Source organism: Eleutherodactylus coqui, chromosome 1, assembly GCF_035609145.1.
Source record: "Eleutherodactylus coqui strain aEleCoq1 chromosome 1, aEleCoq1.hap1, whole genome shotgun sequence".
NCBI lineage: Eukaryota > Metazoa > Chordata > Amphibia > Anura > Eleutherodactylidae > Eleutherodactylus > Eleutherodactylus coqui.
This window is the reverse complement of record NC_089837.1, coordinates 479,997,690-480,011,364: the sequence shown is the minus strand read 5'-3', so window position 1 is coordinate 480,011,364 and position 13,675 is coordinate 479,997,690. Positions and strand designations below refer to the sequence as shown.

The 13,675-nt window shown below is 50.1% G+C and overlaps 1 protein-coding gene across 1 annotated transcript in view; it reads left to right on the top strand.

The window, feature by feature from the left end:
* The first annotated feature begins 6,632 nt into the window (after positions 1-6,632).
* The window catches only part of CS (citrate synthase), a 40,327-nt gene continuing 33,284 nt past the window's right edge, over positions 6,633-13,675 (top strand). The window contains exon 1 of the mRNA XM_066585405.1: positions 6,633-6,829. Within this exon, the coding sequence (XP_066441502.1) occupies positions 6,779-6,829 (51 nt within the window). The 5' untranslated portion in view covers positions 6,633-6,778. The remainder of the gene's footprint in view (positions 6,830-13,675) is intronic.

Sequence of the window (13,675 nt, the reverse complement as noted above, 5' to 3'; positions counted from 1 at the left end):
TGAGGGGCTTATTTCTGAGGAGGGGGTTAATATTTCTGAGGGGGGGGGAATATTTCTGAGGGGGATTAATGTTGCTATGGGGGTTAATGTTACTGAGGGGGGTTATTATTACTGAGCGGGTTAATATTATTACTGTGGGGGTGGCTATTACCACTGGGGCCACTGAGGGGTACCCTGCTACTACTGGGGCCACTGAGGGGTACTCTGTTACTACTGGGACCACTGTGAGGGTCGCTATTGCTACTGGGGCCACTGTGGGGGTCGCTATTGCTACTGGGGCCACTGTGGGGGTCGCTATTGCTACTGGGGCCACTGTGGGGGTCGCTATTGCTACTGGGGCCACTGTGGGCGTCGCTATTACTACTGGGGCCACTGTGGGGGGGGCGCTATTGCTACTGGGGCCACTGTGGGGGGCACTATTACTACTGGGGCCACTGTGGGGGCGCTATTACTACTGGGGCCACTGCAGGGGGTGATATTACTACTGGGGCCACTGTCGGAGTCGCTATTACTACTGGGGCCACTGTGGGGGTCGCTATTACTAATTGGCTCATTGTGGGGGTCGCTATTTTTACTGGGGCCACTATGAGGGTCACTATTTATTTTTACTGGGGCCACTATCAGAGTCACTATTACTACTGGGGCCACTATAGGGGTCACTATTTCTACTGCGACCACTATAGGGGTCACTATTGGGGCTCGTTTAAACAGGCGTAAACGTATTTCGGTCACACAAATACGCTGCGTATTTGCACAATCGAAAATGGCTTATGCCTGCATATTTGGGCACACGAAAAAAAACGCAGATGGGCCCACTGAAATAGTGCGCAAATATGCAGTGAATACACAGGTTTCCTGCGCAATTAACCGCGTATTTGCGCGGCCCATTCACTTTAATGGCCTATCGGGGTGCGTAGTAGGTAACAAAATAGGTCATGCTGTGTGAAAATATACATCATGTGAATTAACTCATTGAAATCAATGGCTTCTATTCACTGCATATTATGTACGCAAATACGCTTGTGTGAACAGGACCTTACAATACTGTCTTACAATCGGCCCTTTGAAGGTCACCATAAGCCTGATGTGGCCCTCGGTGAAAATGAGTTTGACACCCCTGACTTACACCATCGCGGCCACGAAGGGAAGCACTTAGGCCCAATGTCCACGGGCGGATTTGATTTGCGGAATCTGCGAAGGAGATATGCAAATCAAGCCGCCCATAGGGATGCATTAGCATTCTCAAAGCAGCTAAAAGCATGCAGATGTGATTTTTTTTTCCCGGTGTGCGGATCGCACGTGTGGGAAGAAATCGCAGCACGCTCCATTTTCCTGCGGATCCTGTGCAGACAGCTTCCATTGAAGTGAATAGAAGCTGTCCGATCCGCGTACCGCCCGCTGCTGTCACTGTGGATGAGCAGTAAATCCACTGGAAAGCAGAAGATTTTTTAAAAAAAGCACTGCGCATGCGACACATCCACCATGCTAAAGAAAGAAGATCCGGCTGTGACAGAGGAGACCCCGCTGGATCCGGAGAGGTAAGAAAATGTATTTTCCTCTCCATGTCTGTGGGCATCCACAGATACCACTGCAGGATTCAGCAATGGAATCCGTCCATGCAAGTGAACATTGGGCCTAATACTAGATGGGGGCCACAGAAGAAAGTACTATTAGTAATTGGGGGCCACAAAGGGGATCACCTTTATAACTGCAAGCTACAGAGGGGCGCATTGTTACAGGGGTTCTTCTGTCATTAGAAAAAATAAATCTATACTTACCTATTCCTTCCATCAGTCTTCTTAACGCATCTTCTCCTTGTCGATCTTCTCCTGTCTCCTGCTGTCCCCCCGGGTCACCTCACCGCAAGCCGGACGATTCTTCTTTTGTCGGTGATGAAGTGTACATTGCCGGCATTCTGTTTCATGCAGGGCAATGTATGCTACGTCACTAGCAGGGAGTACCAATCTGTTGCCGAGACTGCGCAAGCGCACTGTCTTTCTACAATACTATATGAACACTTGCGGCAAGACAGAACGCATGCGCAGTTTCGGTAATAGCTCGGCATTCCTTGCTAAGCAGTGAACGCTACATCACCAGGGACGTAACCTACCCTGACCTGCAGGCAGAAGAGTGCCGAGAATGGACGCTCCAAAACAATAGGAAGAGGGTCCGGGCAGGTTGCGGTGAAGTGACCTGGGGGACTGGAGAAGATCAGCAAGGAGAAGATGCGGAAAAAAGACTGCCTGGGGAGGAATAGGTAAGTATTGTTCTTTTTTTTCTAATGACAGAACCCCTTTAATAAGAGGCGACAGAGGAGACTATAGTACTTTTGGGAAAAGATATTATTGAATGGTTCATTGGCAGTAATGGTAGGATGGGGTGTAGTCATTGCTAATCTTTTTCCGCCTTCCACTTTACGAACTCCCCCCTTCCACTCTCGGACCACAGTCTCCTCTCCCTTAGGCACCCTAACATTTCCCCAGACCACCCAATCAATTGCAACTCCAGGAACCTCCAGATCGTCCACACTCAACAGTTCACCAAGACTCTACAGTCATCCCTGTCCCTCATCTCTCTCCTCTCATGCCCCAACCTGGCTGCCGAACGTTACTCCACCACCCTCAGACGCGCCCTGCATGAAGTCATAAATCGCAGACCACGACAACCCTGGTTCTTGCCCCAACCGCTCTTCACCCGGTGGTGCTCCATATGTGCTGAATGGCTGTGGCATAAATCCAAAAAGCCTGCGGACTTCATCCACTTCAAATTTATGCTTAAAACCTACAATATTGCCCTCCAACATGCCAAGCAAGTCTATTTCACCTCCCTCGTCTCCTCACTATCCCACAAAAGACTCCCCGACACTTTGCATTCCATCCTTATCCCCAAAAAACAGGCCCCCGTGACAGACCCAGCGCTGGTGAGCTAACAGCACATTTCAAAGAAAAAAAAATCTAAATTATCCGTAAAGAATTCCCCAAACATTACCCAGCTAGCCCTGATCCCGGTCTTTTCAGCACTGCATCCATCACTCACTATCTGTACTCGAACCAACAACAGAGGAAGAAGTCTTTAGACTGATTACCGCCACTCACCCCACCACCTGCGCTAGTGACCCTCTCCCCTCACACCTCCTCTGGTCCCTCTCTCCGGCTGTCATCACCCACCTCACCACCATCTTCAACCTCTCTTTGACCTCTAGTATTTTCCCCTCCCCTTTCAAACATTCCATCATATCCCCTCTAAAGAAACCGACCTTTGACCCGACTGCTGCTGCCAACTACCGACACATCTCTAACCCCCCTTTCATCTCTAAACTACTGGAACGCCTGGTCTATTCCCGCCTTACTCGCTTTCTCTCTGACAACCTCTTCTTGACCCCCTCCAGTCCCGTTTCCGCCCCCTCCACTCGACCGAAACTGCCCTCACAAAAGTGTCTAATGACCTGATTACAGCCAAGTCGAGGGGTGACTGCTCCCTACTACTCCTCCTTGACCTCTCCGCTGCATTCTACAGGGTCGACCATGCTTCTCACTATGCTCCGCTCTATTAGCCTAAAGGACACTGGTCTCTCCTGGTTCTCCTCCTACCTCTCTGACCGCTCTTTCAGTGTCTCCTTCACTGGCTCTATCTCCTCTTCACTTCCTCTCACTGTTGGGGTACCCCAGGGCTTGGTCCTTGGCCCCTTTCTCTTCTCTATCTATACAGTCCCAATCGGGACTAACCATTCGCAGATTTGGCCTCCAACATACTATGTTACAGTGTACAGCTTGTATCTCACTATTTGATAACTTTATTATTTAGAGGTACGGTATAGCTAAGCCGCTGTATCTAAGCCTACCGTTATATAAGATTTGTCTTACAAAATATACATATAACTTTTTTTTAAGGCCCAATTCTGAATTTTCCTACGGGGTGCAAGGAATTCTATGTATGACCATGACTATAGTGGGTCATGAATAGTCCCCAAACAACAAGTGTATTTTTCTAAAGTTGTGAGCAGCTAGTGTCCCAGTAGGGAGGGCATCTGTGGCTTGTGCGCCACTATGGGGCCATTGCCAGCTGGTGACACAATACAGGAGTAATTGCGGACTGGCACCTTAATACAAGGGGAATAGCGCCATATTATAACAATGGTAACAGACAGCCGTTCGTTTATTCATACATTTCCAGGTGGAGTAAAGATATCTTTAGACTGGGCTCATACGACCGGATGTGAATTGTGGATTCCGCGATCAGCGTCCGTGCTGACTTTCCGTAGTAAAAGGCGGGCATTGAAAGGCATGTATTTTCAATTTTTCCTTCACACTCGCGGATACGAATTGTGTATTCCGTGAGTGGAAGAAAAATAGCAGCATGCGCTATTTTATCATGGAATCCACGCAGACGGCCTCCATTGATGTCAGTGGAGGCAAGTGACCCATAGCCTATACGTAATTAACCTTGTGTATGGGCTGCGGATATCCGCGTCATCGCTAAGCAACTGAGCAGGAAATACAAAAAAAACTGTACTGCGCATGACCGCCTGTGAGCCTCGGCGTTCATACGTAATACAGTTACTCGCCATACGCAGGGTCACCGGCCGGGCTCACAGCGAAGATCCAACTCGATCATGTAAGCCTGGCCTAAAGGTTCCTTTAGGCTGCCTGCCTTCACACTGGCGATAAAATCGTCAACATCTCCCATGTTTCCCTATGGAACCTCCTTTTTATCGCATCGCAAAAGCACGCACTTCTGATTTTCGTGTGATGCGGTTTTGATATTAGAAAGTCCTATTGACTTTCGTATTAAAGAAAACGCGGCAAAAGATTGCAAATGGCAGTAATGTTTTTGAGAGGAAAAGGCAGTGTTGACACTCAAAAGTCGCGGGAAAAAAAGTTGCGATTTTGCTGCAATATCGCGATCGCCAATGTGAAGCAGCCCTTACAGAGATAAAAATCAAAAGATCAGCCCCCAAACATCAACATCTCTTTTTCTTTTTTTTTTAAACCTTTGCTTATATTTTTTTCTGAAAGAGTGGCAACCCTATCGCACCTCACCCAGTACGTGTAAATATACGCTTAACCCCTTCAGGACCGTCTGTAGCATATAGACCTCCAGGCAGTCCTTATCTATCGCTGCAGGGATGTTTTTAACCTCCCCCCCCCCCCCCTCCCCCAGCTAGTTCAGACCATTGAGTTTTGCCAGATCATCAATCATCGTGGCCTCCAGGCATGTGATGGCCATGACTGCCAGTCACAACTATAGCGCTGCTGTGCCTCCCCCTCCATCTTGGAAGTCAGCTCATCTCATAAAAAGGAAAGTTTATAAGTGATGCCGACAATGTGGTCATATGGTAAATCTTAGTTATCCACTATTTTGTGTGGTACGGCTATCTGTATTTGGGCTCATTCACACGGGCGTACTGTCACCACATATTATGCACGTGTATTTGCAGTCCGTAACACGCAGTGGATGGAAGCGATGAAAGTGTTGGAGCTGCGAGGGGATACTGCTTATAAAATTCAGGGGAAATAAATCGCTGCGTGCTCTATTTCCCTGCGTTTCACACGGAAGCCTTGAAGGGCGGCGTATTAAGGCTGCCTGTCCACGGGAGCCGCCGCCAGGGAGCAGGAGCCTGCTGACATCTCCGCGGTGAGCCTATCTGACAGATAGTCTCACCACGGAGAATCGTGGCAATTCGCAGCATGCTGCGATTTGCCAGCCGCAAGCGGAGAATCGCTATGATTCTCCGCTCGTGGACAGGGGGGCTGTGCTCTCCATAGCAACGCTATGGAAGGCGTTTCGCTGGAACGCCATAAGATAGAGCGTGCTGCGATTTTCATCCCCACAGCATCGCTGCAAGGGAGAAAAAAAATCGCTTATGTGAATAAGTTCCTTCAGAAGAATGGAGTTTATATTCGTATCAGTTTTGCGCATCTCACAACGTGAATTATGGCGACTTTATACCAGACGACTTTTGATCGGTTATTTTTTTTATTAAGCTGAAGCGCAATAACTGACACGCCGGCCGTTTACATGGAAGAACTATCGCGTGAATTCGCTCTTTCAAGCGATCATTCCGTGGATAGTCGTTCTGTGTAAAGGCACCTTAGGGCTTACGGCCGTATGTGATGCGCCTAATATGTGGTATATATATTGGCATGAGTATAATATGCACCAATATAAGATATGGGGATTTAATGTACACAGCAAATTCATGTAATACAGTCTGAGGCCGCGCAGCGCTGTGTAATGTCAGCTCCCTCAGCTTCCCGCCCAAAGCCGGCAACCTGACAGCCAATCACAACTCCGCAATGTTAACGTCCAGTCACGTGACTCAAGGCGAGCTCCCAAACGCTGTGTGTAACCACGGAGGCGTTGGCTCTGTCAGTCTCCTCGTCCTCCTCACAGACGGTTGTAGCGCCACACCCTACGTTGATACTGTAGTCCCTCCCCAACATACTGTATTAAACGCGTTACTATAAGCCGCACGTAGACTCAAGCGGTGAACTGGTAAAATGAGAGCTTACTGCGCATGCGCCCTACAGGAGTGACCCTGGGAATGACTAAGGAAAGGTCAGATTTATGCCCTTCGTAAGATGGCCGCCGTACGTGCCGACTGTAGTGACGTCACGCGGTAGTGGGCGGGGTTCGAGTCCTCCTTTTCAACCTTGTCCCGGCTCCGGCCTCCCAGGCGCTTTTCGGCTTTGCCGGTTTAAGCAAGAAGCTACGAGTGCTCCGAGCCCGGTCCCGGCTCCGCCTGTCCTTGGTAACACACCAACATCCAGCCGCCGCCATGTCCCTCATCACCGCCGGCCGCCTGTGCGCTCGTATGCTCGGGGCTAAGGTGAGTATTAGAGACGGGTCATTGCGGGTCGGAGGATTGTCCCTGCCAGGTGTGTGGGGGACCCCGTAGAATCCGGTGCTGCTGGTATGACCCATAACGTGTGGTATGCATGGAAGGTCTATAGATAATGGAGGAATCTAGGAGACATTGGGGTGTATTTATGGGGCAGATACCCCCTGCAGATACATGAAGGCTGCAGATACATGAAGCCTGCAGATACAGTGGGGAGGATATGTGATGGATCTGCACACTTTAGGCCAGGCCCACCGGGCTGTAAGTTGTGGCGTACTGCGCACAAGTAAGTACGTAATGACACGTTTTCTTGCCGCCATTCACCACGCACTATCTTGGCGTGTATCAAAAAATTTTTACTGGGCGGGTGATAATGTATTTGCCTGTCTTAGACCACCAGACACCCAGCTGACGGCCCCGGCTGCCTGTTTCTCTGCAGCTGAAAGTCATGTGACTGCTGTGACCAATCAGAAGCCGCAGTGTCACCTTCAGCACTCCTGGCATCAGCGCTCACATCCATGATGGCAGGAGTTCAGGACAAGTGACACTGCGGCCTCTGATTGGTCACAGCGGTCACCTGACTTGCAGGAGGCGGTCAGTTGGGTCGCAGGAGGCTGAAGAAGACCCCCCCCCATTGGGGACATGGCAGATGTGAAATCGGTATCTGTTTCTGCCCTGCTATCAAGAATTCCACTAGGGCGGCGCTGTTGCTTTAGTGTCAACGATGGCAACCACACCCAACGTCTGTAAGGTGCCTTAAAGGGGTCTTCTAGGGGAATGCTGCCACTCGGGATAGATCATCAGTAGCTGATTGGCCGGTTCCACCACTGATCATGTGATGGACGCCTCACGGGTATGGAGTGGAAGCTGCTGCTCTGATTCCGTGTAGTAGTCCGCGCTGCTAATTGCAAGCACAGCTCTCTTTAAAATCATTGGGAGCTGCCCCTGTAGTTACAAGCGGTGGCCACAACACTGGTCGGAGCTGCGCCTGTGTTTAGCGTGATTACAGCAGGCACCTGATCGGCTGATTGGGCGGAGTCTTCAGAGGTGGAGCCCAGCTGATCAACTATTGATGAATGATCCTGAGGAATACTAATCTTTTCATGACCTCCCATTGTGCCGGTGACCCCACTGGTCAGTAGGTTAGAGGTCAACTGATAGTCACAGTCCTAAGTCCTCTCTGCAGTCTGACGGTGGGGTATCTGTGATGTGTATCCTGCAGGAAGTAGTGACATAGGTTTCTACCCCGACATAGGAGGTTCTTTACTGTAAGAGCAGTGAGACTATGGAGCTCTCTGCCTGAGGCCGGGGTGATGGCCGATTTGATAAGAGTATAAAAAGGACCAGGATGTCTTTATTGAGTGATACAATATTACATGTTATATCACTGATGACTTGAGAAGGGTCGGGGATTATTCCAATTGCCAGATAGGAATCCTGAAGGATTTTTTTTTTCCTTTAAATGGGGGGAAATTGGCTCTTGCCGTTTTTTTTCCCCTTCCTTCCCCTGGATCAACATTGGGGGTAATGGGCTGCACTAGGCGGACATATGCCTTTTTTCCAGCCTTACCTACTATGTTACATAGTGCGCTTCCATAGACTAGTGAAGTACAGTTCTGCTGGCTAACCTTCCCAAGGTGACAGCGCTCTCCCCCCCCCCCCCCCCCGAGTTGAAGTTTTTAAAGATGGAGATCCTGTAGACGTCTCGCGTGACTCCGTTCTGGCCGGTCGCGGCACGTGATATATGATATCTGGACACCTCATGGAAGGTTAAAATGAATGCCATGTAGCAGCGCTGGATGGAAGGTTCACGGTGTTCCGGGGTGGAATCCTACTTCATCAGTATGTCACCTGCTTCTGGCCAGACACCTACAGAGTGCAGAACTCCCAAGAGTCTGTAAGCGTCTTCACTGATCAGTAGGGCAAGCCGCGGTCTCCTTTTGGGACGACCGTTACGCCTTCTCGGACGAGCCGCGGTCTCCTTTGGGGACGACCGTTACGCCTTCTCGGACGAGCCGCGGTCTCCTTTGGGGACGACCGTTAGGCCTTCGGGGGCGAGCCGCGGTCTCCTTTGGGGACGACCGTTAGGCCTTCGGGGGCGAGCCGCGGTCTCCTTTGGGGACGACCGTTAGGCCTTCGGGGGCGAGCCGCGGTCTCCTTTGGGGACGACCGTTAGGCCTTCGGGGGCGAGCCGCGGTCTCCTTTGGGGACGACCGTTACGCCTTCGGGGGCGAGCCGCGGTCTCCTTTGGGGACGACCGTTACGCCTTCTCGGACGAGCCGCGGTCTCCTTTGGGGACGACCGTTACGCCTTCTCGGACGAGCCGCGGTCTCCTTTTGGGACGACCGTTACGCCTTCTCGGACGAGCCGCGGTCTCTTTTTGGGACGACCGTTACGCCTTCTCGGACGAGCCGCGGTCTCTTTTTGGGACGACCGTTACGCCTTCTCGGACGAGCCGCGGTCTCTTTTTGGGACGACCGTTACGCCTTCTCGGACGAGCCGCGGTCTCTTTTTGGGACGACCGTTACGCCTTCTCGGACGAGCCGCGGTCTCCTTTTGGGACGACCGTTACGCCTTCTCGGACGAGCCGCGGTCTCCTTTTGGGACGACCGTTACGCCTTCTCGGACGAGCCGCGGTCTCCTTTTGGGACGACCGTTACGCCTTCTCGGACGAGCCGCGGTCTCCTTTTGGGACGACCGTTACGCCTTCTCGGACGAGCCGCGGTCTCCTTTTGGGACGACCGTTACGCCTTCTCGGACGAGCCGCGGTCTCCTTTTGGGACGACCGTTACGCCTTCTCGGACGAGCCGCGGTCTCCTTTTGGGACGACCGTTACGCCTTCTCGGACGAGCCGCGGTCTCCTTTTGGGACGACCGTTACGCCTTCTCGGACGAGCCGCGGTCTCCTTTTGGGACGACCGTTACGCCTTCTCGGACGAGCCGCGGTCTCCTTTTGGGACGACCGTTACGCCTTCTCGGACGAGCCGCGGTCTCCTTTGGGGGCGAGCGGCGGTCTCCTTTGGGGACGACCGTTAGGCCTTCCGGGGGCGAGCGGCGGTCTCCTTTGGGGACGACCGTTAGGCCTTCCGGGGGCGAGCGGCGGTCTCCTTTGGGGACGACCGTTAGGCCTTCCGGGGGCGAGCGGCGGTCTCCTTTGGGGACGACCGTTAGGCCTTCCGGGGGCGAGCGGCGGTCTCCTTTGCATTAAGGCCCTTTTGCATGGGCAGCGGTCATTAGTGATTGTAGGTCGTTTGCACCGAACAATAATTGGGTAGATTAATTATTCGTTGGACCATAACTCCGCCTCTAGTTAACCCTTTTGACGCTTTCTAGTTAGTAAATTGTTACGACTGTTTATACCAAAAGATTTTCCGCGAGAAAATGAGATCTATTTTCTTGGGTCTTGTATGTAAAAATGAAATAAAAGGCAGCGATTCTCTAACACCGTGCCGCTGCTCGTTCGCTCACCGGATGCCTTTACGTCTAGCAGTTATGCAAATCACTCAATCTAAGGATAATTCGTTAGAGGGGCCTTTAGTTATATACAAGATGCCTTACGGCGCGGTTCACACGGAGCGGAATCTACAGTAGCAGCAAAGTGGACGAGAACATCTCATCCATTCGGAAATAACCCGCACAAAACCCGTGAATATAATTCCGCGGCGTGTCAATTTTATCGCCGTCTCCACTGCGGGATTCACCTCCTCTCATTGAATTCCGCACAGGAATTTGCGCGAAACTCATGCCAAATAGTGCAGGTTGGAGGCAGGCATTTTGCGGCTGATCTGCAGCAGAATGCCCGCTGCGGACATTTTGCTGAAAATGTGCCTCCGTGTGGGCGCAGCCTTATAATGCAGTTTGGGTGGTGGTTGCCGGCACGTACAGTATCTTGCCCCATCTGCCTCGCCCGTCCTGCAGAGCCCAGAGAGGTCACCTGACACTTCCCTGCAGCCTTGCCTCATACCAGGAAGAGCTGTGTTACTGGTGGTGAAGGGATGGGCAGTGCCAGGGTCACTTGTTCTGGCGCAGACTAATAGCCCATTTACTCGTAACGATTGTCGCTCAAACAATTAATCAAACGAATTTGAACGATAATCGTACGCGTAAATGCAAGGAAAAAACGCTCGCTATTCGTTCGCTTGTTTCCTGTTGTGTGTAAATGTCGCATAGAAGGTGAAGCGCTGAGCGAGAAGCCCGCCATCCACGCATTAGCCTTGTGGATGGAATTCCTGGAGGCGACCCTAGCGAGCTTCAGAGGTAAAGGCTATAGAAATTAAGTAAAAACTTGATTCGCTATCGGTACGCCAAAGTTTCGGCCCACCAGGAGCTGAAGAGAAGGCGAATGCTCTCTAATATTTATAACGTGAAAAGCGCATGTTTATGCAAACAAAAATGGCTGCGGCCTGCACTGAGGCTTGGGCAGCCATGCTTGAATTGGGCAAGTGTAACAGGAATAGATGCATGGCAGCTCTGTTTATTTTAAATGATGTTGGAGGAGTGTTGGGTAAATTTGGGAAATTGGTAAAGAAGAAATTGGTGGTTGGGGAATAAAAGGTCCCTTGGATTCTCCACCACCGGCTCGACTACTAAATTGTTACTTGGACTCTGGAGAGTATATAACCTGTTCTGTAAGACTATACTGACTATTTAAATGCCCCGATTGATGTTCCGGGGGACCGAATGGCACCCTGCTATGAGATTGTGGGGTGCCGTGTGGTTGCCAGGGGCCTTCTGAGAGCCCCCGTGCACAAGGCATTGCTTGATGGAATGCCTGTCAGATCGCTTTATAATGTAATACTGTGGTATTACAGCATGCTGCAGGAGCGATCAAACCATCGCAAGTGCTTATCCTCTATGGGGTTAAAAAAAAAAAAAGTAAAAACTTTCAAGTTTTATGAATTATTCAAAAATAAAGTAAGTTTAAAAAAAACAAACTTTTTTGCCGTATTTATATTAAAAGAATCTAAATAAACTCCAAAACACGTTTGGTATTGCTGCATCCATAAAGGCCTTTTTAGACACAACGATTATCGCTCAAAATTCACTCAAAAGCCATCTTTTGAGCGATAATCGTTGTGTGTAACTGCACTGACATCCTGCAGTTTTTGGTAAGCCGTCGCTCATCGTTGTCTTATAGCATGCTGAAAGACAACGATGAGCCTTATCAGGGATTCACAGCGAGATACAGCTGACACTATTGTTTCACCTGTATACCGTCCCCGATAACAGGCTAAGTATGAAGAACACAGCGGTCCAGCTGTGTTCTTCATTTACCGCACAGAGAGCTTGGCTGTATAACAGCCGGACGCTCGGAGCCGGGGAACAGCTGGATGCAGAAGACAAGCCGGGACACCCCGCTTGTCTTCTGCATCCTCCGCTGGCAGCGCAAGGTGATCGCTCATCTTGAAAGATCATCTTGCACTGTAAATGACACAATGATCGCTCAAAAGTCGCTTGAGTGATTATCGTTGTCTAAATTTATGAAAGTAATGCATTATTTACCTCGCACGGTGAATGCCGTTAGAAAAAAAAATAACCACTACAGTTGCGCTTTGGTCACCTCGTCTCCAAGAGAAAAAAAATGTAATAGGCAATCAAAAAGTCATATGTACCCCAAAATGGTACCGCTAGAAACTACTGGACACCCCGCAAAAAAAACGAGCCCTCGTGCAGGTACGTTAACGGAAAAATAGTTATGATGGCCGGAAAAAAAAGATTAAAAAAAAAAATGTATATTTCGTATCATAGTAATTGTAGCGACCCATAGAATGAAGTTTTATGTCATTTTTGCTGCAAGTGTGTACACCGTGGAAACAAGACGGCCCCCCTCCCCCCCCCCCTGATTTTTTTTTCCCCCCAATTCGCTCCATTTAGAATTTTTCAAGCGTTTTTTTCCAGTACATTATATAAAAAAACAACTTGTCCCACAATAAACAAGCCCTCAGACAGCCGCATTGATTGATAAATAAGGGCGTTTTCCCACGTGTAAGATTTATGCGTTGCGAGATGCACGAATATGAACCCCATTCTTTTGAGCGATTTTAAGATTTTTTTTTTTTTTTTCCTTGCACCATGATGCGGGAAACCAAATCACAGCATGCTCTATCTGTTTAGCCATAGAGGGAATACTAATAAGTTGGCCAATTTTTTTTTTTTTTTTTCTGTTTCCACCCCCGGACTTCATGCAATCAGATCGCTTTTATGTTTAACCGACTCTGGAAAATTGAAGTTTGCATTGGGTAACAGCGATCCTTTCTCTTGGCCAGCTCCTGCTGTCATGTGATGAGATGGCCGGGGTTGTCAGCTGGACCCCTGCCAGTTACTGTGGTGGAGACTGCAGAGCGTCGCAGCGCTCCGGTGCTAGCTGTGAACCTGCCACTGAAGCTATGACAATTGTTCGCTTGTAGAGAACTGTCAGATGTCCGCTGATGGAGACCTGTGACTACTTGAGTATTTTATACCGCCTAGACCCCCTTCGTTTGGGGAAACTGGCAAAAGTTTTCTCCAGGTGTCTGCAGTCCTTTTGGCTGCCGTCGGACTCCTCGGCCCGGCTGGGTTTCTTGCAGATAGTAGACTGTAGAACATTTACTGAGAAACCTTCACCCGTCTGCACTTCTCTGAAGACCCGGGGGTGCGAGGGCTGTAGTCACAAACGCTTTCCGTAAGTCGGCTCTTATTTCGGAGCCTTGTCAGCATTACACAGCATTAGTCGGGCTTCTGTGAACTGATACTCTGAGGACTTCTTAAGATCCAGTTTCGGGTATAAAGCATCCTCTCCAGTGTAATACCCGGAAGTGCAGATACTGCGGTTGTGACGGACTAGCTATGGGTGAAG